This window comes from Drosophila virilis, chromosome 3 (assembly GCF_030788295.1).
Source record: "Drosophila virilis strain 15010-1051.87 chromosome 3, Dvir_AGI_RSII-ME, whole genome shotgun sequence".
NCBI lineage: Eukaryota > Metazoa > Arthropoda > Insecta > Diptera > Drosophilidae > Drosophila > Drosophila virilis.
The window spans coordinates 6,797,991-6,822,637 of record NC_091545.1 but is presented as its reverse complement, the minus strand read 5'-3'; the positions used below and the strand labels follow the sequence as shown (position 1 = coordinate 6,822,637).

At 42.3% G+C, this 24,647-nt stretch overlaps 1 protein-coding gene across 7 annotated transcripts in view; it reads right to left on the bottom strand.

Moving 5' to 3' along the window:
• Positions 1–24,647, bottom strand: part of Rbp6 (RNA-binding protein 6) — a 212,987-nt gene that overhangs the window by 67,872 nt on the left and 120,468 nt on the right. For all 7 annotated transcript variants that reach the window (XM_070207948.1, XM_015175638.3, XM_015175639.3 and 4 more), the window contains one exon: positions 7,026–7,118. In XM_070207948.1, the coding sequence (XP_070064049.1) occupies positions 7,026–7,118 (93 nt within the window). The remainder of the gene's footprint in view (positions 1–7,025; positions 7,119–24,647) is intronic.

Below are 24,647 nucleotides of genomic sequence, written 5' to 3'. Positions count from 1 at the left end.
CCAATTCCAGTCGCTGCCGCTGCTGGCTCAGGTTTTAGCCGGAGAGGCCATGGCCCAGGCAAATAGTCGTCGTCGTCGTCGACGTTCTATGTAAACAAACAGTTATCCCTCGCTTGGCAGGACGTATTAGATTTCTGGTGGTGCTGCGGTTGCTTCTCCTCTCGTTGTTGCTTTTCTTGTTGTTGTTGTTGTTGTTGTTGTTGTTGTTGTTGTTGTTGTTGTTGTTGCATTGCCTAACCACTGAGACGGAAGTAATGTGTCTATCAAAGCATTAACAACGTCTTCGTCTACACTGGGGGCTCGTTTCGTTATATTCCCTGCTTTTTTTTTCTCTTTTTTTCTTTTTGGTCTGCTTTGACGCCGCCGGGCTTTGAACATGATGTGAAAAATCCATAATATATGCCCCTATATATATATATATATATATATATGTCTATGTGCAGATATGTGCTGGCATTAAACGCCTTTATGCCAAATTGAACACAATTAAATTAGTTGCGGCCAGGCGGGGGATTAGGCTACAAATTGCCAGCTTCATCAGCTGCAGCTCAGGTGTTCTTCTTGTTGTTGTTGGCGTTGTTGTGCTTATGTACAACTAATTGGCTATGTAAACGACAGGTGCTAGTGCAGGCCTTGAGTGCACACGCACACAAATATTGCATAAATATATACATATATACTGTTAATTACAAGCTTAGGTGGAGGTGCTGAAGTATTTGTGGCTTGTCAGGCAGCCAACCTTAACCTACGTCCACTCCCCCCTGCCTAAACAACCCCACCAGTGCGCCCACATTGACATTTCGAGCAGCATCAACAGCAGCAGCGGCAACGGCAGCGACGTTGTCATGAAACCTTTTGCTAAGGATTATGCAAATCTGCCACTCATCATGCACACACACACACGAACACACACACACACGAACACACGCGCACACACACACTCTTGCATAGGCACAAAGCCTTCATTTACATTTACATACGGCTAACTGAAGATTTGCGCTTCATCATAATTTATGCAGCTGGAAAGAGGCACTTCGCATTCGAAGTACCTCAAAAATTGCCCACAGTTATGGCACACACACGCATACACACACACACACACGCACAGGCACGGGCACAGGCACGCACAAGGACAACACAAACAGGACTGACTGACTGACTGACTGATACGTCAGGCAGGTGAGCAAACAAACAAGATTGAAACTCTATCTATGCCACACACAAGTGCATATACCCTATTTGGGCTATTTGCTGAAATTGTGAAAACTATGAGCGAGATATATAACCGGATATGTTCTATAGTAAAGGATATTGTTGTAGAGTCATATATATAATATAAGATGACTTTCAAGTAGAGCAAAAATTGCTTCAACTCTGAGATGAAATACATATTATTTTCCCCTTTTCAAAGATAGCAGAAAATGTCGATAAGCAAAAGGTTAAGCTTATATAAATTTATAAATACATCTTTCTTTTATATGAAAATATCAACAGTATTTGATACGCTTTGATGCAAATGAAAATCAAAATATCTATTTTTATTCTACTTTATTTTAATAAATACTAATTGAATTAAATTCATTAAATTTGCATTTACATCAAGAGCTGCCACATTAACAATTTAGTTTCCGAATTATGTGAATTGTTATGTTATTTCAAACGAAAAACAAATTCTGATTAATGCAGCAAGTGGAACGTTTTAAGCGCTCGACAATGTCTGCTTAATTTTTAATTATAATCCAATAATGTTAAGTAAACAAACGTAGTCGAAACAATAATGAATAAATTATGGCAAATGCAAATAAATTCTATGAATATTAGCAAAGAGCAGCGCCTCCCTCTTCTGCTGCTTTCTATTACCTGCCAATTAAATGATTAAGCTCGCTTCAAATTGAAAAAAGTTCTTTTGTATTTTACATTTTTGTTGCAATTCATTTTGCATGATTTGTCATAATTAATGCCCCAAGGGGCAGCTGCTGCTGAGAAGATGGGAAGATGCGAAGAGAAGCAGAGAAGTAGCCAATGCCAGAGTCGCTTGGACATTTGGCAGCTTTGGCTGCACTTTTGCCACTTGGCCTGGCCAACCCTGGCCAGCGCGCCCCCCGCACATAAAATGCTTATGAAAAGCGCTTAAATTAACTAACCCTTGGGCCATGGGCAAAGCAAACACCGTAAACACCTTTAAAAGCCACAGGGCGATGTCTGCAGGCTGCCTGATACTGGCCATTGCAATTTCCATACCTCGAGCCATAGTTCAGGCTTGTTGCAGAGCGTGTTACGAGCCGGGCTACGTAGGGCCGGGTAGGGCGCAGGGAGGGGATGGGAGGCTGCGGAGGGTTTTTGCAAAATGTGTAGTTTATTTGCAATTTTTTAGCCAAAGAGCTTTGCATTTTTGTTGGTTTTGCTGCCTGGTTTTCTATTTCATTCTTTTTTTTTTCTACATTTTTTTTTATTATTTTGTTGCTTTCTGTTCTGAATCTCACTCTTTAGTGGCCCCGCCCCGCCCCGCCCCGCCCTGGCACGCCCCGTTCGCCCCTTGCCGCATGTGAAATTTGTGTTATCGCAGCGCTTGCAGCAGCTGCAGCAGTTGCAATAAAATCAGTGGCAAAGGTTGCAGCAGCTGAGGTCAGTTTGGGGTCCACTGCATGTGTCTGCGTCTGTATGTGTGTATGTGTGTGTGTGTGTTTGTGTGTGTGTGTGTGTTTGCGTTTTGGTGTGCCAGTTAAATGTGAAGCATTTGCACTAAAAACTTGCACACTGAAAATTTGAAATTTGCCATTTGTTTTGTTGGTTTGGTTTCGTTTTGTTTTCCTATTTCGGAGCTGAGAGAAAAACATTTCTCTGATTTGCATTTAAAAGGTGTGGCAACTATCGGGCTTATGTGCGGGCACGGGTTATGCCAGGGGTCGCCAGATTTGCAAATGGTTGGCCTCTGCCGCCGTCTCTGCCCCTTCAATGTATCTGTTTGCAAATGAGCGCCCCGCACATTGCGAGATAGACGCAAGGGGCAAATAGAGCAGTCGAGAGGAGATAGAGAGGAAGAGCTACACTTTTATAGCCTCACACAGTGGGGTCTTAAAACTTGGCTGTCAAGCAAGTAACGCACATAAATATAAGCTCTTAAGCAGCATATATATGCATATAATATATATTTCATATGATGTAAAAAGGAAATCTGACAGCTTAAGCTCATTATTTTAGAGCTTGCTTAAGGCAAGCCCAGCAGAATTTAAGGTAAATCAGAAATCGCCAAATGCACGAGAGGCCGATACAAAGGCGATAAGAACAGGCCAGCAAACTTGACTAAAATCTTCCGTGAACCTACTCTTCTAGCCGAACCCTCGTTTTGTCTCATATTACTATAAATAAACTGTTTTATTATTTTAATTAAGGAAAATCAAAATGAATCTTGAACAATTGTTTAATTGTATTAGTTAATTAAAAGAAGAAGATAAAAGATTGTATTAGAGGAGACCCACTTTGGAACTTTTGTGGTTTAATTCAGTTTATGTCTCCTCTCAGCTTTGATATTCGGTTCGAGGTTGATTCGAACCGCTTCATTTGAAAACTTGTTTGAAATCTTCATATGGAAGGTTCATATCATATTACTAGAGCTTATCTGTATGTGAAATACCTTTAGAAGAAAGTTTATTCGACAAAAGTTGAATATGTTTTATCTCCAAAAAAGTGTCTCTCTGCAAGGGCATGCGGAATTCGTAGAGCTATTCGCTAGCCAAACTTTTACAAAATGAACAAGAATTGCAAACAATGCAATGCAACATTTAAAACGTACAATAAAATGAAATGCAAATAAAATGTGCCGCTGACACGACAGTGAAAAATAATACAAAATGCGCGAAAAACCAGAGGCAAAATATATGTATATATAAAAAAAAAAAAAAAATAAAGAAAGAAGATATTTGCGCTGGCAACATGAAATTGGCTGGTTGTTCGGGCCATAAATTTCTATATAGACAATATCTGAATGTTGTTTGCGCCATTTCGCCTATTCGGGCATTCGTCGGTAAATATTTTTTTGCTATTGTTGTGATTGTCGCCATTCTACGCAACATGCAACAACTATTAATCATATTGAATGGCTCTGTTCCTGCGCCTGACTGTGTCATCCTGGCTAATCAATCTTTACCGTGTGCCGTCTCTAATGGCACTGACAACGACAAAGGCAATCTTCCTTCTGCCGCCGGTCTCATCCCCCGCCTCCTCCCCTGTCATCTATTGCCGAAGAAAAATGGCCGATAAAGTCATTAACGCCTGGCTGGCCACCTGCCCTGGTGTACACGGCAATCCACTGATCCGGACACGGATACGGACTACACAAGGAGCTGGCCGACGTCTGAGCCGGCGGGCCAGTTGCTATTTTGTTTATGGGCGGCGGCGCAAATCTCTTTGCCAAGCCGCTGCTCAATGAGGCGGCAGGCAAAAGCCAAAAGGGGATTAGTTGTAATCAATAACTTGGCCAAGTAGTGTGGAGCCAGGGCCAAGGGCTGCCTGGCCCGCCCTGCGCTGCCCGTCTGCTGTTGTTTGCCTGTCGAAACTTTTGCTCAGGGCAAGAGGAAGAGAGATTTGGGGAGGGACTACCCTCAATGTGAGCCCTTTGTGCGCGCCAAGTTATTATTATAATTTTTCTTTTTGCAAATGCGGATTAATTGAAAAGTTTGCCATTAGGAATTCGCGCTTGGTTAAGTTCCTTTCGCCTTTGTTTCGAGTCGCAAATCGCCAGACTCGACCCTGGCCCACCCCTACGCCCACGCCCACGCCCACCTATGAAATATCCATTTTGTTAGGTGTTTCAACTATTTGATCGTTATGGATTTTGACAGCTTCATTCGCAGTTATGATGAAAATTACTTAAAAGCATTTTGCACAGCGCTGATTTGATTGATGGGCGTTTATGTGCCATGCCCGGGAGCGGAGGCAGGTGTTTGGGCCTGGTGATTGGGAACCGGGGGCATCGTCATTATATTCGCATTATCGACTCGTCGTGGGCGCGGACGCAATGAGGCATCGCAAATGCCAGTTGACGTGCTGGCGGTTGAAGAGCTGACAAAAAGTTGCGCCAATTTGTGTCAATTATCAGGAGGCTGCCAACTTGCACCAACACACCCTCCCTATCCAACCACCCATCTCCTCAATTGGTAGCATTTCACCTGGCCGTTGAGTGAAGTTTCGAAATCCGTCGAGAGTTTCGCGGAATGTGGGGCAGCATTTAATGACAAAACAATGAATATAGCCAAGGCTGCAGCAGAAAAAATAATGCGGCTTTCCGCATGAAAATTTGTTGAGAGTTGCCAGCTTTCAGTTTTTCATAATGTAATTTCAGCTGAAAAAGTGCCATCAGCAGATACATTTTTTTTTTTTTCGTGTAGCAGCCAATTTAAAAGTGCAAAGCAATTACAAAAGTTAACTAGAGTTCGAAAACATTGTATTGCAAGAGCTTTAAGAGCGCATTGAAGCTTTAAGTTGTATTTATTGTGTGCAGCGCCTGAGCTTTTGGTAAACTCGTTTTTATACACTCTTAAAAAACTTTCGTTGAAGAAGCTTCAACAGCTTTTCGAAGCTTTAAAGTTGTATTTATTACGTGCAGATCATAAGACTCTAGTTCAATATTTCTTGATAAAGTGGAAATTATAAAAGTATTGAAAGTATTTTTAAGCTTAAGCGTATTTATTATACGAGCTTTAAGCTTTATATATTTAACAAAAGTTTGGTTATAACCTAATAAATTGATGCCTAATGAATTATGATTATATCGCTGTGGGATACAATTGAAAGCTTTCAAAACAAAATCATCTATAAGTCGTATTAAATATATGCAATATTAACTCTCGATAAAAGCAATCAAAGTGTAACTGAAAGCCTTCGAAAAATATATGAGCTTTACACTGCATTTGCATATAAATTTCCGATTTTCTATAAAATGCATATATGCCAAATAAAATGTAAAAATCATTTTAAAATCAAATCTATGGCAAATCTTAATGTAGCCTTTCACATTCAACCTAGCGATTTACACTGTTCGTTCACTTTGGCTTATCCTGATTAAGGATTTCTGCTTAAGCATGCGTAGAACCTTGCAGCATAGGGCGGACAGGCACGAAACATTTTGCATATCGTTAATGAAATCCTTGCTGCATACACACACACACCGAATGCAGTCTGAAGCATCTACTAGGCATACTGGGCGCTCATTAAAATCGAAGAGCGTCGAAACAAATCGATTTTCGTTTAGTATCGCAATCAAGAACACAACAATTTTTGTACTCGTGCTAAAAATTTGTTTTGTGCGCTATAACAAGTCTCTGTCAGTCACGCCCCTCCCCCTTGGTAAACCTGGCTGAATGGAGAACTTAAAGAGCACTCGAACAGCACTCAGCCGCAAACACATATTCGCACACTTACACACACATTCGCACACCTGCACACACACACATACACTCGTTATGGATGTGTGTAAGCTGCTGTTTAAGTGGAGTTTGCCTTGCTGCAGAGAATTTTGGGCAAAATGTTGGGGTTGTAGGCGCCGCATCGACGTGTCGGGCCATCGTCTGTGCCTTGCAGTACTTGTCAAGATTGAATTTGCCACGGATATATATAGTACATATATATATATTCCTTTTCTACAATTTTTGTACAATTTTTTTTTTTTTTTGTGATGTTTTTCTTTACTTTTTTTTTTGGCATTTTTATTGATCAAACAAACTGTGGCAAGTGGCAGCCAGTGAAGGTGTCATTGCTCAGCAGGGCTTATAAGCAGATACTACCTATACACACACACACATTCACACAAATATATACAGATATATATATAGTTTATGGAGGGAACACGCGCAGTGCGCATAAATTGCATGATTCGTTTGGGCAACTGTCAGTCTGATTTTTCATTTTCATTATTATTATTACAAGTTGGCAGACATTGCTTTATGGCTCGTACAAAAGAACTAGTTCCGTTTTATTTTCTGCGCTTTTTTTTTCTTTTTTTTTTGTAGCAAAGGGTTTTTACTTACCGGACCAAACTGTTCAAAGTAGCTTTTGACATCCTCCAGCGTGGTGGGCGCCGAGAGGCCGCCCACAAAGATTTTCTTCGTTCTCGTCACCATCTGCAACAAAATGAGTACATGAGAAAAAAGAGGAAAAAAATGAGGAAAATTGTGAAAAAGTATCAGCACAAATGAACGAATGAGCGCGTAAAGCGCAAATGGCAAATGCTGCTTAATTTAGCTGTAGCCTGGCATTTAAAAATGCATTTATGGTAAGTCGCTGAGCGGGACGCGAAGGCAAGGGGCGGATCGGGGAGGTGTTAGCCCAAAGTTATGGCCCGCCAGACTGCGAGGAGCCGTAAGAGTCGCTGCTTCTGTAACTTACGGCAACAACTTTCGCTATGCGTCGACCATTTTGTGCACTTTATGTAGTAGCCGCATGTGTGTGTGAAGTGTGTGTATGAAGCGAGTGTGTATATGTGTGTGTGTGTGTGTGTGTGTGTGTGTCAGTGTGTGCAGCTGGCATATTTAAGCTGACAGTTTCAAGTGCCAACTTTACGCAGTTAGCGCAACAGCAGCACCAAAAATGATGGCGAGGCAAAGATGGCGCGGAGCGTCGAGCCGCACACGTATGTGTGTGAGTGTGTGTGTCTGTGAATGTGTAACTATGCAAGTGTGTGTGTATTGCAACGCCAGCCTTTTTAGCCCGCAGGCAAGCGTAAACTGTTAACGTTAAGTGACGGCAGTTAAGCGACAGTGGGCCAAAAAATATACAAAATTTGACTACAACTGGTTCCGCGTTCTGATTCATTTCGGAGCAGCCAACATTCTGCTTTATATTTACAAGTTGTTTTATTCGAAATTGCACTTCCAAACCAATTTAATTTCCTTTACAATTATTCACATAATACGAAGCCAGCTGGTTCCAGGAACTGAATCATTGTCAATAGCAAGAAATTTCCTAAATAAATATCTGTAATTGAAGCTCTTCACACGAACTGTTGCGGTTCAGAACTAGTTCTATTTACCTTACGAAGACGCTGGCTGATAACTAGCTCCAAGAAGTAAATGATTTGAAAGCAGCGAACAATATTTGCTGATGTGAAACTTTCTTTGAGAAGCAGTTTCAATTGAAGTGCTTGTTCCTGTTGCTAACAAGTTCAACTAGTTCCAAGAACTGCATTTTGAGGCATATTCGCATAGATGTTGATGAATAGATACTTTTGGTTTAAGTACGTGTCGTGAACCAATTCAAAACTAGTTCAATTTCTTGTGAAATAAAAACCGATTCACTAACAACTTTTTAAGTTCAATTGGAAATGAATGAATCGAATGATTCAAATGATTCACTTGCTTTTTGATTGAGTCTAGAGTTCAGAATGGGTTCGTTAAGCACGCTATTTTTTTTTTTTTTTTTTTTTTTTTTTTGGTTTTATCGTTTCGAAATTTTGCGGTTTTTAAACCCGTTCTTTTTGGCCCCATGGTTGGTTTGTTCCAGCTGTAGGGCCGGATGAAGCTGATGACGCTGATTGCACTGAAGCTTGCAAGCTGCAATTTATGAGCACACAGACAACACGCTGCAGGGCCGGCTACGCTGGGGGAGGGTAAGAGGGAGGGGTAGTGTATGGGTGTGTATGTGTGTGGCAACAGACGGCTGGGAAAGATGTGGGATACGTCCGTTAAGGAAGCTAACGATATGTAACAGCGGTGCTGATGTTTCTGCTGTGCCAGCAGTAAAATTCATACAATGTCGTAAAATTAAAACACTTGTGTTGTCGCACTAGCTGACACACACACACACACACACACTCACACACACACTCACACACACAAGCACAACTACTAACATAACTACAAAGTTAGTCATGCAGCTTTTGGCAAGGCAAATCGCTTTTGGCCCGTGTTCTGGCCTGCCCTGGTTGCCAGCTTGGCCGTCTGCCCCAGAGTCCCACTCTCTCTCTCTCTGTCTGTCTCTGTGTTTGTCTGCGCTGCACTTTACACAGGTTGGGCAAATACAGAGCAGAGTTCGGGGTCTGGCTCAGGGTCTTGCTTGTGGAGCCTGTTCGCTGCAGGCGGGCTGCTAGCAATTTGCAAAAAAAAGTAGAAAAAAAAGCTTGCAGAAAAAACCGTCAAGTTGAGTGCGCTGCAAGAAAGTAACAACATGACGTCCAAGACAACGTTGAACTCCAACTTCGGCTCCGGCTCCGGCTCCGTCTGCGGCTGCGGCTACTGCTGCCGCCGCCGGTCATCAGACATGACGCACAAAATTGCAGTGTTGTTAAAAAGCGATTCGAAACAGCGCCCGCCAGCACTTTGTTGTTACTTGGCTTGAGTCGAACGCTAATCACTGCCAATGAGGCAGCTACTTAAACTAATAAACTGGCTACCGGACTCGTCCTGTGGCCAGTTGGCCTCGCAATGTCATCATCAAATATATAAATGAGGGCGGGTGGGTGGCATCAGCGATAGCTCGAAACACGCCCAACGCTGATAGCGCGGCATGAATCAAAAACAAAACACACCCAGCCGAAAAACCAGAATACAACAAAGAGTCCTAACCCCCTCGCAACCAAACCCAAGCAGACCCGATGATCAGGCCAAGCCAACTGGCGACCTCAACAAATGGAAACACACACGCATACTAACGATGTGACACGGCATTTTAACGGCCACCGCACGGCGCTGCACAGATTAGGAATGTCAATATTAGCCACGGCGAGCAGGACTCGCAGTTGGACTGGCAGCAGGACTTGGTATGAGTTATGTGTGTGTGGTCAGAGTTTGGGCGGGGCCTGGCCCTGGGCCTGCCAAATTTTGACAAATGACGTCAGAAGTGGGCGTAAAGGAACTGTGACCAAGCTGAGGTAGGCGTGCCTCGACGACAGGTTACAAGAAACTGAGCTCGTTCACAGATATCCAGCCAGATAGTCGAAATGTTGTCGAGTACTCGACCGAAACACTTGCAAATGCCAGCCAGCCCTGATTACAGAAAGGTGTTGCATTGGCCAGGTCTGTTCAGACAGGCAAAGAAACTTTATTAATGAATGCAATTTAGATGCCAGAACTAAGCCAGAGTATAAACCATTTCCCAAATAGATTCAGGTTTGGTCAATCGTTGGAAAGCTGAAGTTTGGGACATTTTAAATCAACATTTTTGGCCGGAATTTTTATATTAAAACTCCTGTTTATAATATTAAATAACAAATATGCCAATTTTGGGCTAACTTTTAAGAAATCGATTGATTTCTGACAAAGTTTGGGCAGAATTTAGACTACTCAGAACTTAAGCTACTCTGTTGGAACTTTTGAGAAGAATTTGAAGGCAATAACAATAAGCGGAAAAAATGGTCAAACATATACAAAAATGCATTCCCCTTTTTGACTATTGACAAGGTTATCGAAATTTAAAGATAATGAAACTTATTTACTTTGGATTTCGCATACTAAGAGTCAAAAATTGTAACATTAGACCTATTCATTAAAATTGAATAGGACATTAATCCGGAGGTTAAAATTTTCAAAATCAATTAAATGGTAGGAAAAGTTTTAGTTTTTTCAGGCTAGGGCTCCGTCTATCGGCAAATTAGCAAAAAGGTGTGTCTACATTTAAATGCAGAGTCAATCATAAAAATCGATTCAATTCTGCCAAAATATGGCGTGCCTGAAATACATAAATAATTTAAGATTAAATTTCATAATGAAATCTTGCACAATTGAATGCAGACCGAGTCTAGAAAATAAGTAGAAGTAAATATAATTATTTCCCATGAAAATCGTATAATTTTTGACAATCTTGTGGAAGTTTTAAGGCCAGGAAAGTATTTTCTTGGTCGCAACAAATTTTTTATTTAAATATTTAAATGGTAGAGTTTTGTCTGAGGTTCATTTATGGAATTTCGACATTAAAATTCATTAACAAATTCTGTTGAAAGATTTAAATGTAAAACTTTTGTTTTAGGGTTCGTTTAATTCATTCGTAGAAAATAGTATTAAAAGATTTAAATGCATGAGTTTTTTAAAAGTTATTTTCAATGTAAAGTAAGTAACTAAAAATTGTTTTACAAGATTTAAAGGCAAGAGTTCATTAAGTTTACTCTGGAAGTTTTGTAGCTAAGGTTATTTTCGATATAAAATTCAAAATTTTACAATAGGTCTGCTCTGGAATCTTGTAGCAGCGATTTTTACATAGATTTTCATACAAAATTTATTGTATAAATTTATAAAAGTTATATGCTAAGATTTAAGTGCGTAACCTATATAAAGGTCAAACCCAGCACAAGCATCGGTTTAAAGGAAGAATATTTTGAAACAAATTGAATGGAGTACACGTTTCGCAGTTTCGCAGTTATATGAGCTTATTTTAGGCAGCATGTTAAATGATATGAATATGGCCCTAAATTACGGCCCAGTTAACCCCGTTGCCTCTTAAAAAGTTGAAGTAAGTAGCTCTATAAACTGGATTTTAACTGCACAAAGTTAAGCAACTGCGCGTGCAATATTTTGACTCAAATATATAGTTGCTATCATTTCCACCCTCTTAAGCTGCTTTTAATGGCCTGCCAGGTGGGTTGTTATTAAGTGTGTAGAGGGGGGAATTGGGTAGGGATAGGGGTATGGGGGAAAAGGGTCTGAGGAAATGCCCATCAGCGCTGACAATCAAGCCAGCAACTGCCATCATCTCCGATGTTCTGTGGGTGGGAGTGGGTCTGTGTGTTGCGAAAGGGCAAAATCAATTTAACACTTTCAACTAAATTATTCATTTTGCATAATAATTTTCAAATCTGTCAAAATTCACACACACGCACTCACACACATACATTGTAAGCAGGCTTTTATTTGATACATTCGGCGGTTGTCGGCGTCTGCACTTTCACACGCTTAGGATCGCGATAGGGATGTTGACTGAGCGGGCTGGGTTTACTGAGCGGGAGGGGTTCGACGCCTGTAAAAAGCACTCAAATAATTCCCAGGCGTAAGCTAAACCAGCGCCAAAGTTGCCACGCTGCGCACAACAATAGCAAACAGCGCGCACACACACACACACACGCATACACGCACACACACACACACACGAACACACACAGGCTGCGGGGGCTGTGTGTAGCTAAAGTGGAACTGAGACTAAAAAGTAAAACCCTTTAACCGAGCGTAGGCAACGACGCCACGCGAAGCGTCACAAATTCTGTTAAGCGAAAATTTCATCAACGCGGCACGAGAAAATTTTCATTCGCCATTCAGGCTGTGACGTTCCCTCCACCCGCCCGCTCCATCCGCCCGTCCGCCCGTCCATCCGTCCGGTGCCGTCCGTGCGTCCTTTTCGTTGTCAAAATGAAAGGAAAATGTCTCATAAATCCTTTTAATATTAAATGAGCTCGTTCTCCTCCTCCCGCCTACCCATCCTACCCTTTTATGCCACAAGTCGCGCCACGCACACACTTAAAATTATGTGGCTAATGGGAGCAACTTGGCTGGAAATTGCGCGAACCTGTCGAGAATGCCATTGCCAGCCGCTAACTTTTGCCAGCCATTCAAGGATCTACACATGTTGCCAAAGCAGACCCCGCCTCCTTTCGAAATTTGTATATCTGATTGTGGCAAAACTTCTGGCGGGCGGGGGGACGGTTGGGCCAAAGGTTTTTGGCGCCAATTGTCATTAAATGTAATTTTTAAACCTGTTAGCAGCGCGCATGTGTGCCATAAAAAGGGTACGCTATGCCCAATGTCCCTTTGTCCCTTTTTCAGTTTTTTTTCCCTTTATTTTTTTTTTATTTGTATTTACATGCCTTCCCCCAAACATTTGGTTTTTATTGTCAAATTAGTCGGGCAAGCGGGTTTATTAAAGTTGTTCTGCGACAAAACTCTTCATGTTGCTATTATGTTATGTTATGCATACTATGCGTGTGTGTGTGTGTTTGTTGGTGTTGGTGTGTGCCCAAAATTTGATGCGACACAAGGCATTTACACACCCAACTCCATTACCGACTGCCAATGCCTGCCCCTGGCCCTGGCCCAGCCAGCGCTTTGCTGTCAGGCAACGACAACAATTTGTAACATTTGCCGCACTTCCCGCAAGCATTTTTGAATGCGGCAGCGTTTGGGGATTGAGGTGTGGGTGGCAGAAGGGGGGCGGCCTAGTCATCTAACCCACTCAAAAAGCTTCAACATCATTCAAAGTGACAAATTATCCATGCAAATTTTACAAAATGGCTGCCAGGCGTGGGCGGCAGCGGCGGGGCAGGCCGAGAGGGGGGCATATCGAGCCCGTGGGAAAAAGTGTTGCATACTTATGAGCGCGAGGCGCCATTTGAAATATGAGCATTGAATGAAGGAAAAGTTTGACAAAAACACACACTCTGACACACACACACACACACGTTTTGCTAAACGTAATGTAATGCACAACAAAAGGCCTCTATGTATATTCGAAACAAGGATACGTTCTGTTTAGGACACGCTTCAGCTGTCTGTGCCACTGTCTGCCTGCCTGTCTCTGTTTATCGCCGTATTGTGTGCGTGCTTGCGTGTGTGTGTGTGTGTGTGTGTGTGTGTGTGTGCGTGTGTGTATTGTTACTGCTGCTGCTGGCTATGCATATTCGATATGCTCCATCAATGCCATTGTGCCTTTGTCTTGCTTTCAATTAAAATGACCACACAGTGAGATGGAAACTCTAAGCCGGCCGAACAAACGTCCCGCCTCACCGATGGGACACCCGTGTTCTGCCCAGTTGCTTGACCGAAAATTTGTGCAATTTCCGTTACTAATACTTTTTGCTCAATTTCCTTCGCATGCACACACACACACACACACACACACAGCAGGCAGACACACTGTTGATTTATTGCCCTGGCAAATATTTTGCGCCTTAATTTCGTTGATATTTATGCGGCAATGTGTCCTTGTGCAGAGCCAATAAACACGTTTGTGCCACTGACAAGGGATAATGGGCTTCCTGCCATATATATAAATATATATATGTGCAGATATATATAGAACTGTATGTGTGTATGTATGGCAGTTGGCAAATCAGCATTTGAATATGCCCCAGGGAGCTAAAAGCTGTGAGGCCAGTGCCATCAAAAGGAATGCAAATCGTGTGTCCTGTCAGTCGTCCTGTTGCTCCTGCTGCTGCTGCTGCTGCTGCTGACTCGGACGGAGCTTGTAAATCAAATGAAATATATTACGAGAGCCGCATAAATACATTTGAAGATTGATGTGTAGCAAAGCAAGCGCACAAGAAGCAGCGACGAGCAAGACGAAAGAGTTAAGGAGCGACTGGAATGTGTGTGCGAGTGTGTATGTGTGAGTGTGACTGTGTGTGTGAGTGTGCGTAGTGTGTGTGTAGTTACAAGCTTAGCTTTGCTGGCATTTTAATGAGCTGCTGCACAAACTAAACACAAGCTAAAATGGCGCATCGCTCACAAATTGACTGCCATACACAGCTTTTGCTGTACAGCGTGTGTCTGTGAGTGTGTGTGAGTGTGTGTGAGTGTGTGTGTGTGTGTGTGTGTGTGTGTGTAGAGGCAGAGTCGCCTTATTTATGCATAACAATAATGAATATTATACAACAAGCCCGAAATGTAATTCTGTGTAATTAATTATTAATTTATGCGCATACATTTAACTCACACGCATTGTCGTCGACAGCAGCAGCAACATGCTCGCATGTATGTGTGTGTGTGTGTGTGTGTGTGTGTGTGTGGCATTGGCATGCTGGCACAATGGCGGCTGGCGGATGCGGAAACTGTTTTGCTGCCGTTGATGCTGCTGCCAAGTCAGGCATTGTTGTTGTTGTTGTTGTTGTTGTTGCAGCGACTAACGACCAGCAAGGTCTGCGCTTGTTGTTGCTGCTGCTGCTGCTGTTGCTGCTGGTCGCATGTCGACATTGTTGTTGTCGTTCTAATGTTAAGTTGAATTGTCATTAAAATTGTCGTCCATAATTTCGACATTAAATACACATACACACACACACAGAGAGCAGCAGCATCAGCAAGAAGGATGTATGTAAATTGTGTGCGGGCTGCAACACTTTTGCGACTACAGCATAAATGCTTTCTACTGTGCGTATGTGTGTGTGTGCGTGTGTGTGGCGCGTGGTTAAAAAGTGCCAACGCAGCATGTTTTCAACATTGTTTAAATTTATATGGCAGACAAGGGAGCAGAGTACAAAAACAGGTCCGTAGCAGCAGCAGCAGCAGCCACAACTTGTGCTTAAAGTTTTAAATTTGCATAACTGACTGCAGAGGCAGACAACAAGAGAGGGGTGGAGGTGGGGCTCGGGTGGCTGCAGTTAGTTAGTTAAGGGACAGTAGGAGGGTGGAGGGGCTGGCTAGTTACACTTATGGCAATTACTGTGCTCATAAACTACAGCAACGGACCCCAATCATCATTAGGCAATGGCCATTACGTAATTATCGCAGTTGAGCCTGAGGTGGGCATATAATTGAAATTTGTGGCCCAAGACAATCACAGAAAGAGCGAGCGAATAGACGACTCGAGCGGGGGCCAAAAACAATTTGGAGTCAATTTCGATAAAGTTTTAGTGCTCGTCCAAGCCCGAGTTTCATTTAACGCTAATCACTTGCAGCAACGAAACCAAATGTTACGGAACGAGCCACAACAAAATGAAATTCCTGAATTGGCCAAAAATAATTTGTCTTTCAATTCGCCGCAAACGAACGTGAACTTGTACATAATAGTTTGGGGGCCATAGTTGGTTATAGAGAGAGAGGGAGGGGTAGGGGTGGTACGTGTGCTATTTGGTTTAGATTTTTGTTTTTGGCCAAGGTCAAATGGCAGCTGAGCGGGCTTAGGTGACGGTTTTGCTTAATTAGAACATTCATTAATCAAATCAAAACCATTTGCCGCCCCGTGGCAGGACCTAAGCTGGGGCTGGAGGGGGACAGAGGAGACTCAGGACTCGAGACTCGAGAAAATGCGGACAGGAAACTTTTGGCGAATGGCAGCCAAACACGCACAAAGATATTCCATACCAGCCCATAAAGAGAGAAAGAGAGAGAGAGAGAGAAAGGGCGAGCGAATAACCAAATAAATTCAGTCACATAGAAAAACGACAGACGGCATTACAAAGCGCAGAGATTGTAAGGACGAAGGACGAGGCGAAAAGGAAAAGGAAACGCGAGCAAAAAGCGACCATTAAAACACATTTGTGTATCTATTTTTAGGGTAAAAGCAAACCAGCCCAATTCCAGCTCGAGCGCCAGCTCCAATCCAAACAGCGGGCGGTACCAGAATTTGCTAAAAACCCGAAACCCAGTTCAGCGAAACCCAAAACCATCAACAATAGCAACAACAACAACAACAACAACAATAAGAGGCTAAGGCAAGAAGAAGAGAAAAGAAAAAACTTAAAACTACTTTAATTTATGGCGCACGCATTTCTGTGTTTAGTCTCGTCCCAAGCTTTGTTTTTGTCTTGGGCGCCGCCAAAGCAATCAGTCAACAGCACGAGCAAACGATCCAATCTAAAGACCAAACTCAACTAAGCACCCAACTCTACTCTCTAGTACATATACATCTACACACATATATATGTATGTATATGCTTTAAGGAAATGCGCTAGCTAATAACCCAAAGACACGACAGCGCACGAAACGTGCAATTAAAACACATGAAATTCAAATATTTGTCTTGCCAAACGGACCTTAAATTAAGTTCAAAAATGCCAGATATAGAAATGATTAGCTAGTATACCCTGAACCCCTTGAAAAATGCCAAATAGAGTAAAGTGTATTTGTGTAAATGAATGCAACCGACAGAGGGAAGCATCTCCGGCACCACAAAGAGTATATATTCTGGATCAGCATCAAAAGCCGAGTCGTTGTAGCCATGTCCGTGTGTATGTCTGTCCATATTGCCGTCTATCCGTGCGTCTTAGATCTCTGTTTCCAGAACATATTTGAGCTAGAGACTTGACATTTTGAACGTGGTACTCTGATAATCGATAGCTTGCCCGTTTAAAGAAAAAGAAAAAAAAAGAAATCGATCAAAATCGATATTGATATCGTGTATTTTTTTAGCAAATCTCTTGGGTTTTAAGTGCTAGAGTCACCAAATCTTTCATTATATAATTTGTTTAATTTAATTTCTGGTCGAAAAAGAGAAGGTAGAAGTGGTTTCAGGGTATCCCCTAGCCGTGAACTCTCGACTTGTTATAATTTGTTTTGCAAATATAATTACACTTTAAATTAATCTGGCATTCTATTAGTCTATTTAAAAAATATACAAACGAGATGAATTCTTAAACTTGTAAAAAATAATAATTATAATAACAGATTTACATGACATATAAAAATATGCTAAGCACATAACAAGTTCATTTCGAAGCATGTAAATAAAATCGTTTGAAAGGGATTCGGTTAAAAAAATGCAAAGCAAACCAGAAACATGAATATTCCAGATATCTATCTATGCAATTTGAAAAAAGAGAGAAAAACAACTTACGACTTTTTTGCATTAAAATATGCATTTAATTCATGCTGAATATCAAATAATTTCCTTTCATTGCATTTATGTTAAGCGGAATTAAATATAATAAAAAAAAAAACGCAGCTGTTATATTTTTTAAAAGAACACAAAACGCATATCCTATTGCCAATGGCAGTCACATATTGAATATTTATTTTTATTTAGCATATAAATCAAATGATGCGATAATAAAAACCAAAAGCTCTTATAACTCACTACTCATCTTATTTTGGGCATAGAACTGGGCTTGTCTACATAATTATTTAGCTTCTGCTGTTTTTTTTTCTGTTGCAATTATTTGTTTATGTTTTTGCTTCTTTTATACGAATATCGTTAAGGTTTTTAATTCTGTGCGACTCTTGACTAGACGAGTCGCGGGAACTTGAGGTCAAAGTGAGCTCCCAAAGCGAAGTGTCTGTGACTTTGGCTCGGCTTTTCAGCTCTGACATATCTTTAGCTGTCTCCTGCTTCCCCCGCTACCCCTCGCCGCTCGTTCGTTCACTCTGCGTCCTGACAAGCGGCTAAATTATGCATAAGCGCACTACCCGCCGCCACATTATGACGAGGCAGGGGGACGCAGGAGGCTGATGCAGCAGGCGGCTGCTAGGATTATGCATGACACTGCGTGGCCAAAGGCGGGCTTGCAGGCAAGCACACTGCGTGAGGGGGTGAAGGGGGATTGAGTGGTTGCTTGGGGAGTATGCAGCACTCTTGTCAACGTACTCATCACATTTCTCTCTGCCTTTCCGCCCCGCACTAAAGCAAACAAACAGCAAAATATTTGTATGCTAAGCCAACACATGCGACAGCAGCTGCCACGCCCCTGCTCCCATATATTCCCCTCGTCCACCCACTCTTGGCAGCCGCCTATTGCGGCTCAAGTATTTTGCATTGCTAAGCAGAAATTATAAATCAGGGCAATTGTTGAAGATTTGCAGCCGCATAACAAAATTTGCGCAGCAACGAGAAACGTTCGCGGCAAGGGCAGGAGCGGTCGCAATGGAGGGGGCGTGGCGGGTTTGCGTATGCCAGATTCCAGATGCCGTTTGCCGGCAACACCACCAACAACAACAACAACAACAACAACAAGAGGGCGGCCGGCACGCACACGCCTCGCTGCGGTCGTCCCGAGCGACGGTTGACTAACTGACTGACTAAGTGACTGACTGCAGGGACAAACGCAGCCGGAACGTGCGCAGGCAGCAAATACTTTGGCGCAAAGTGACAAAAAAAAAACAGCAGCAGAAGAAGGAAGCAAAGATATGTAAACTTGGGCAAGCCGATCACGAAATACCCTATACAGATAGGCGAGTGCTAGGTTTATTTTACCACACAAAAATTTAGTTTAAGAACGATGGGAAAAGCTATATAATAAAGTCTTGGCACTTATGCAAGATATAGAGTGAATTTACTATATGCCAAGATCACTTAAAAGTCAAGTTCTTTATTGAGGAATATATATGATATAGATCAAAAATGTATATATACTTTATGGCATCGCAAATATCTTTTTCTATACATTACACATTTCATGACACAATTAATATACACTTGGCAAGAGCATCAAAAATCATGGGAAGAGAAAAACGCGCCAAAATGAATTTAACGAATATGAAAACAAGTAAAGCAGACAAAGAGACAGGCAGAGACAGAGAGAGGGAGGCAGATAGAGAAAGGGCAAGCAAAAGAGGGGGACGCGTGGCTGAAGGAGATGAGATGCGACGACTGAAATCATAATTTAATTTAACGTATTTTTCGTTTACCCAAAGACAAGACGAAAAATCACTCACACACATACACAGAAAAAGAGACTGTGGCTCGGGGAGGGTATGCGGGGGGCGTCACAGTGCTGCCAGACAGACTAAAAGCAGCGGAAATAATGCGACGTTTAAAAGTGTAAAAGCCGTCAAGACAAAGCAGAAGAGCGGCATATAAATAGTAGTAGTAACAGCAGCAGGGCAGAAATATTTGGAGCAACATTTTCTTGTTTTTTTTTTTTTTTTTGTACATATATATATATATATATTTTGGGTGTGAGTCACTTTTGGTAATAGAATCGCGCCAAACGCGTTTTTCGCCTGCGATTTTAATTTTAGTAATGGAAGACAAAGCAAGACAACAGCCAGATAGACAGACGGACGGATGGACGGCGGGACAGCTGCTGAGTCGGACAAATAAGCTTCGCTAGCGTTGCCAGCTGCAGCGCGAGAAGACACTCAGCGAGCTAAGAGAATAAAAGCGGGGTGGAGTGGGGTGGGTAGATGAGCTGCTGCCTCTTGAAGCTGAGATTTATTACGCCACGTTGCAGTTTGAAGTTGTCGGGCCACATAAATCTGTCAGAACGTCGACTGGTTTGAGAGCTGCATGGGGCAGGGGCAACAGCAACAGCAGCAGCAGCAGCAGCTGCGGGGGGCAGCGGCAGCGGGTGGCATGCGGGTGTTTGCAATGCACTGCAAAAATTTACACATGATTGTTATTATTTAACGTTGTTGCTGGCGCCGCGGCTGCTGCTGCTGTTGCTGTTGCTGCTGTCATGCGGTTTTTTAAACGATTTTTATTAGTGGCAGCGCGTAAAGCGGAAATAACGGCCACGCGCCGTAAAGTAGACAACACATTCGCATTCACAAACATACACACACACACAAACACACACACACACGGCCGCACATTTGCGATGCATTTTGCATGGCGTGCACGTAAATGACCGCCAACGATTTAAATTGTTATCCATGCCCCCCGCGCGGCGGGCTTCGCGTGTGTTGTTGCCTGAAATCAAAATGCATTACGTATACGCAATACAAAAAAAATTACGTATACGTAATGTGTGACGCACAACAAAAACAGCATACTGCAACTGCAACTGGCGACTGGCGACTGGCGACTGCATTTTATGCGTGCCGCGCATTATCATTTAACATTTCCTGTGCACAAAACGGCCCAAGCAGGATGTGGTGCTGGCAGGATGAGGCCAGGTCAGCGCCAGGAATTGCAAACGCACTGCGAATTGCAAATAACAGAAAAGGTGCGGGGTAAATGTGCATGCCATTGATTGGCGATTCAGAGATAGATACTGCCACTGCCAGTGCTGTAAAACGCTCACAATTTCTATTTAGCTTGCAATCAAATTAGAATATCAACGGAACATGGCCAAGTTTTATTTGCCAAATGGCAAAGAAAAACGTGGTGTGTGAAAAACTCGTGAAATGTTTATTAAAAGAGCGCAAAATCATAAAAAACAAAACATAGTAACATTGAGGCATTGACAAATTGAGCTTAGTTTACAGCCGTGTCGTATAACATGATTCACAGTAAACGCTTTTTATGGCCAATACTCAGCCGTCAACTGCGTAAAATTTTGTAATCAACGCACTGCAGCCTTCTCGGGCCATAACAGCAACAAGAAATTCAAGAGAGACGACAACTTCAGCAATTCGAACAGTTTGTGACTATAATTCTCAACTGGTTTACACAACAACTGAGAGGTCAAAGTAATGGGATTTTTCAGCAGGCCAAAATATAAATAGCTTTTGGAAAAGTTTTAAGGTCTAGCCGCAAAAAGACTATAGGTTATTTTATTTATTATTTTAAGGTATTTTTGAAGATAAGTAAAAGTCACATAAAAAGTATAAAATTCAAGCCGTAACTGTGGAAAATTAGTGGAAAACTTAAGCTAATTTTCATTTTTTTCAAGGCGGGATTCGCACTTTGTAGAAAGTCGACTTCGCTGAGTTGAAATGGGGACTTAAGTCAAGTTGAGTGAGGTTATCTACGAGCAAATGGATTAGCTCGTTATTTCCCGGCCTGGTTCGTGGCAAGTTTTCTGTTTCAAATTTTAGTTATAAGAATTTGAGCGAACTATCTTGATCAATCAAATAGTCAGTCAATCATTCAGTTTGTCAGTCGTTTAGTCAGTTCGTTGGGCTAGTCATTCAGTCAGTCAGTCATTCAGCCAGTCAGTCAGTCACTCAATCAGTCAGTACAAACAGTTTTATATATATGGGGAGAGATGGTTTATAATTTCCAAAATTATTTACAGATTATCAGCAAAATCTCAAGCGTTTTCTCTATTAGCTTAGCTCTAAAACGTTTTTGACTTTTCCGCATGCCCGCCCGTCGAAAAAGTGTTTAATTTTTTAATGCACATTTCGCACAGTTGCCAACGCCAGAAAGGAATGTTTATTATTATTGTTGTTGGCTTTACACACATTCTAAATGCACTTCAGTGTTTTGTGTGTTTGTGTGTGTGCCCCCTGTTCAGAGCGAAAGAAAAACGAAACCAAATATTTGCCTGCTGGCAATTTAACTTGCTTATATTTTCCATTTTTCTTTTTCCCTACTGAACACGTTTTTCTCTCCCTCTCCCTCTTTCGCTTTTTTTCGTGTTGTGCTCTGTCAACTAATCATATAGAAAGCATTCGCGCTGTCAATCTGCGACTGACTTTAGCTTCTTCTTTTATTTTGTATTATAAATTTGGCACAATAATTTGTTAAATTATTGCGCATACGTCGCGTGTGTTTGTCAACGCAAATAACTTGGGAGATTTACGTTTTTGTATTTTTCTTTTCATTCTTTTTTTTGTATTATTGTGAAGAGCGACTTTGCACTTTGGGGCCAGAAGCAGCTCATTGCCAGCGCAAATAAGCGTAAGTAAATTTATAAGACAAACAAACAAACAACAACACGACTGAGCAGACAACAAAATAAAAAAAAAAATAAGAAACTTGCAGCCGGGACAGGTGGTCGCCAGCAGCTGTATAAGTGTGTGTGTGCATGTGTGTGTGTGTGCTCCACTTGTCGACGCCAGGCCAAAGCCAAACAGCTGCGGGCCGGGACACGGGCAACTTGGGCAATATTCATTCTGGTGGCAAACAAACACGCAGCAGCAACAACAACAATCAACAGCAGCAGCTACAACAAGTATAATAACGCTTTTGGACGCTGCCATTTGCGGGCCAAACCCCAAACCCTGATCCCTGTCGCCAAGCATCGCGCTAGTTGATGAACTTCGTGTTCAAGTTGTGTAGCACAAGAGTTGACGCCTGCTGCTGCTGCTGCTGCTGCTGGTAACTGGGAAAACAGCAGCAGGAGCAGTCGAAGCAGCTGGAGCAGCAGTCGGACAGCCGCCAGCTGTAACACTGATAGCAATTCCAAGAGACAACAGCAACGTGTGGCGGTGTAGAGGCGGGGGCGAAGGCGGCAGCTGCACCTTGGACAGCGTCGCTTTTGGTGAGTTTTTGTTTTTCTTTCAGTTTATTTTAGTTTCGTGTGATGGCAGCAACAGCAGCAGCAGCCGTCGCTTGGTTTGATTTTATTATGTTTTTCTTTTGGCACCACCAAAAGCAGCGCAACAACACCCCTCAACCCACCCACTCAAGCCACTGAGTACTCAGTCAGTAGATGGCTCTGGTGTTTTTGGCCACATGCTGCCAAAAGTTCTTTTGGCCCGTTGGCTGCTTTGTTATTTGGACTACATCGACAAGGCACAAGCTGTGCTCCCCAAGGCACGCTCTGACCTTACTTGAGTTGGAGTGTGCCGCATGGTGCGGGGTGGCCGCTGCTGCGCCTCGTTTCCCTTTTTACAAAAGCCCGTTACAATATCAAGTTAATTGTTTGAAATAAGTGCCGGCAAACCCAGGCAGCAATTGCCTAGGCTCGACCACGCCCATGCTCATCGCAAAGGCCCCCTCGGCTGGGCTTTTGCTTTTTGCTGAGGTTGCGGTTTCTTTTGTGCCGCACACTCATTTCGGCGGCAACTACCCACATTTATAGTGTTGCGGTCTCTGTTTGCCAGCACCAATCTGCCTGCCTGCCTCCCTTGCTGCCAACTAACCTCGCAGCTGCAGCCTCTGCCCCCTCTCTTATCAAATGTTGTGTTGTCAACGCTCGCAGGGCCCAGCCCCAGTTTTCTTTTTGACTGCTGTGTCTGTCTTCTGTCTTGTGGGCGTTGCCTGAACTCTTTGGCCCCGCTGCAGCCCCGAACGCAATTTCACTTTGACTCACTTTGCTACACTCGCAGTTTTCGTCTTCGTTTCCATTTCCATCTGCCAGTTTCAGTGTTTGGAGTGCACTTTTCCGTACAACTTGAAATGAATCTAATAACTTGGCTGCCCACAGCCACACTCACACGCACACACCCAGTCGAAAAACAATTGTTTGACCCTGCCGCATGTTGCAAGTTGCAAGTCGGTGCACCAAAGCGGATTGTTGTCTTCTCTTGGCGCAACTTGTTGTCGAGTGCTTTGGCATCAATTTTTATGCACTTACGTGGGGTATTTTAAGTTTCTCATCATATGCGTAGCAAATAACTTCGATCTTATGGGTTATAAATATATTTCTGATCAGTAACACTAGACGTGTCAATAGATCAGTTTGAGTAATTCATTATGAGTAATATCTCATTAATATGAGTATGGAGAACTTTTCTGTTTTATAAGCTACTCGAACCCAGCTGAGAACTATTTACATATAATCAAAATCTTGGCCATGTGGAAGTATCTGATTATAATAATTCACAAGAAAAATAGTTCGAAGAAACGATTTGTTGTTTAGACGAACTTAATCCAGTTACAAATAATCACATTCTACCATGTTCTTAAACTTTAAAACTTTAAACTTTTATCACTCTCAAACATTTTTAAAATATAGCTGTAAAGGAAAAGTCGTTCTAAAAATGATTTGTCGTAAAACTTTTGTATGGAAAACCTTCCTGTTTCCCTTTTACTCTGCAATTAAGAGCTTTGAAATTTCACATCTTCAAAACTCCAAAACCTCAGCCACAATTTTACAAGGGTATTTAAATTTCAACATGCCGTATTTCGCGTTTCTTCTTGGTTTTCTTTTTATTGTTGTTTCTCGTTTGGTTTTTTGCAATTTTCCAGTTTCCTGCACTCAATTCAAATATATTTTACAAGCAGACATTTTTGCTTTTCTTGTCGCTTTTTGCTTAGTTTTTAAGTTTTTCGCACAAAGCAAAAACGTTAACAGCTCCATTAGTGCAATTTATTTGTCAGACTCTCGCACACACACACACACACACACACACACAGGCACACACACACGCACACGCACAGCGGTGGCTGGAGTTAAAGACAATGTAGACAAAGCCCAGAACTAAAGCCAAAGACAAAGGCTGCTTGTCAACTTGATTGTGTTTGCAATTTC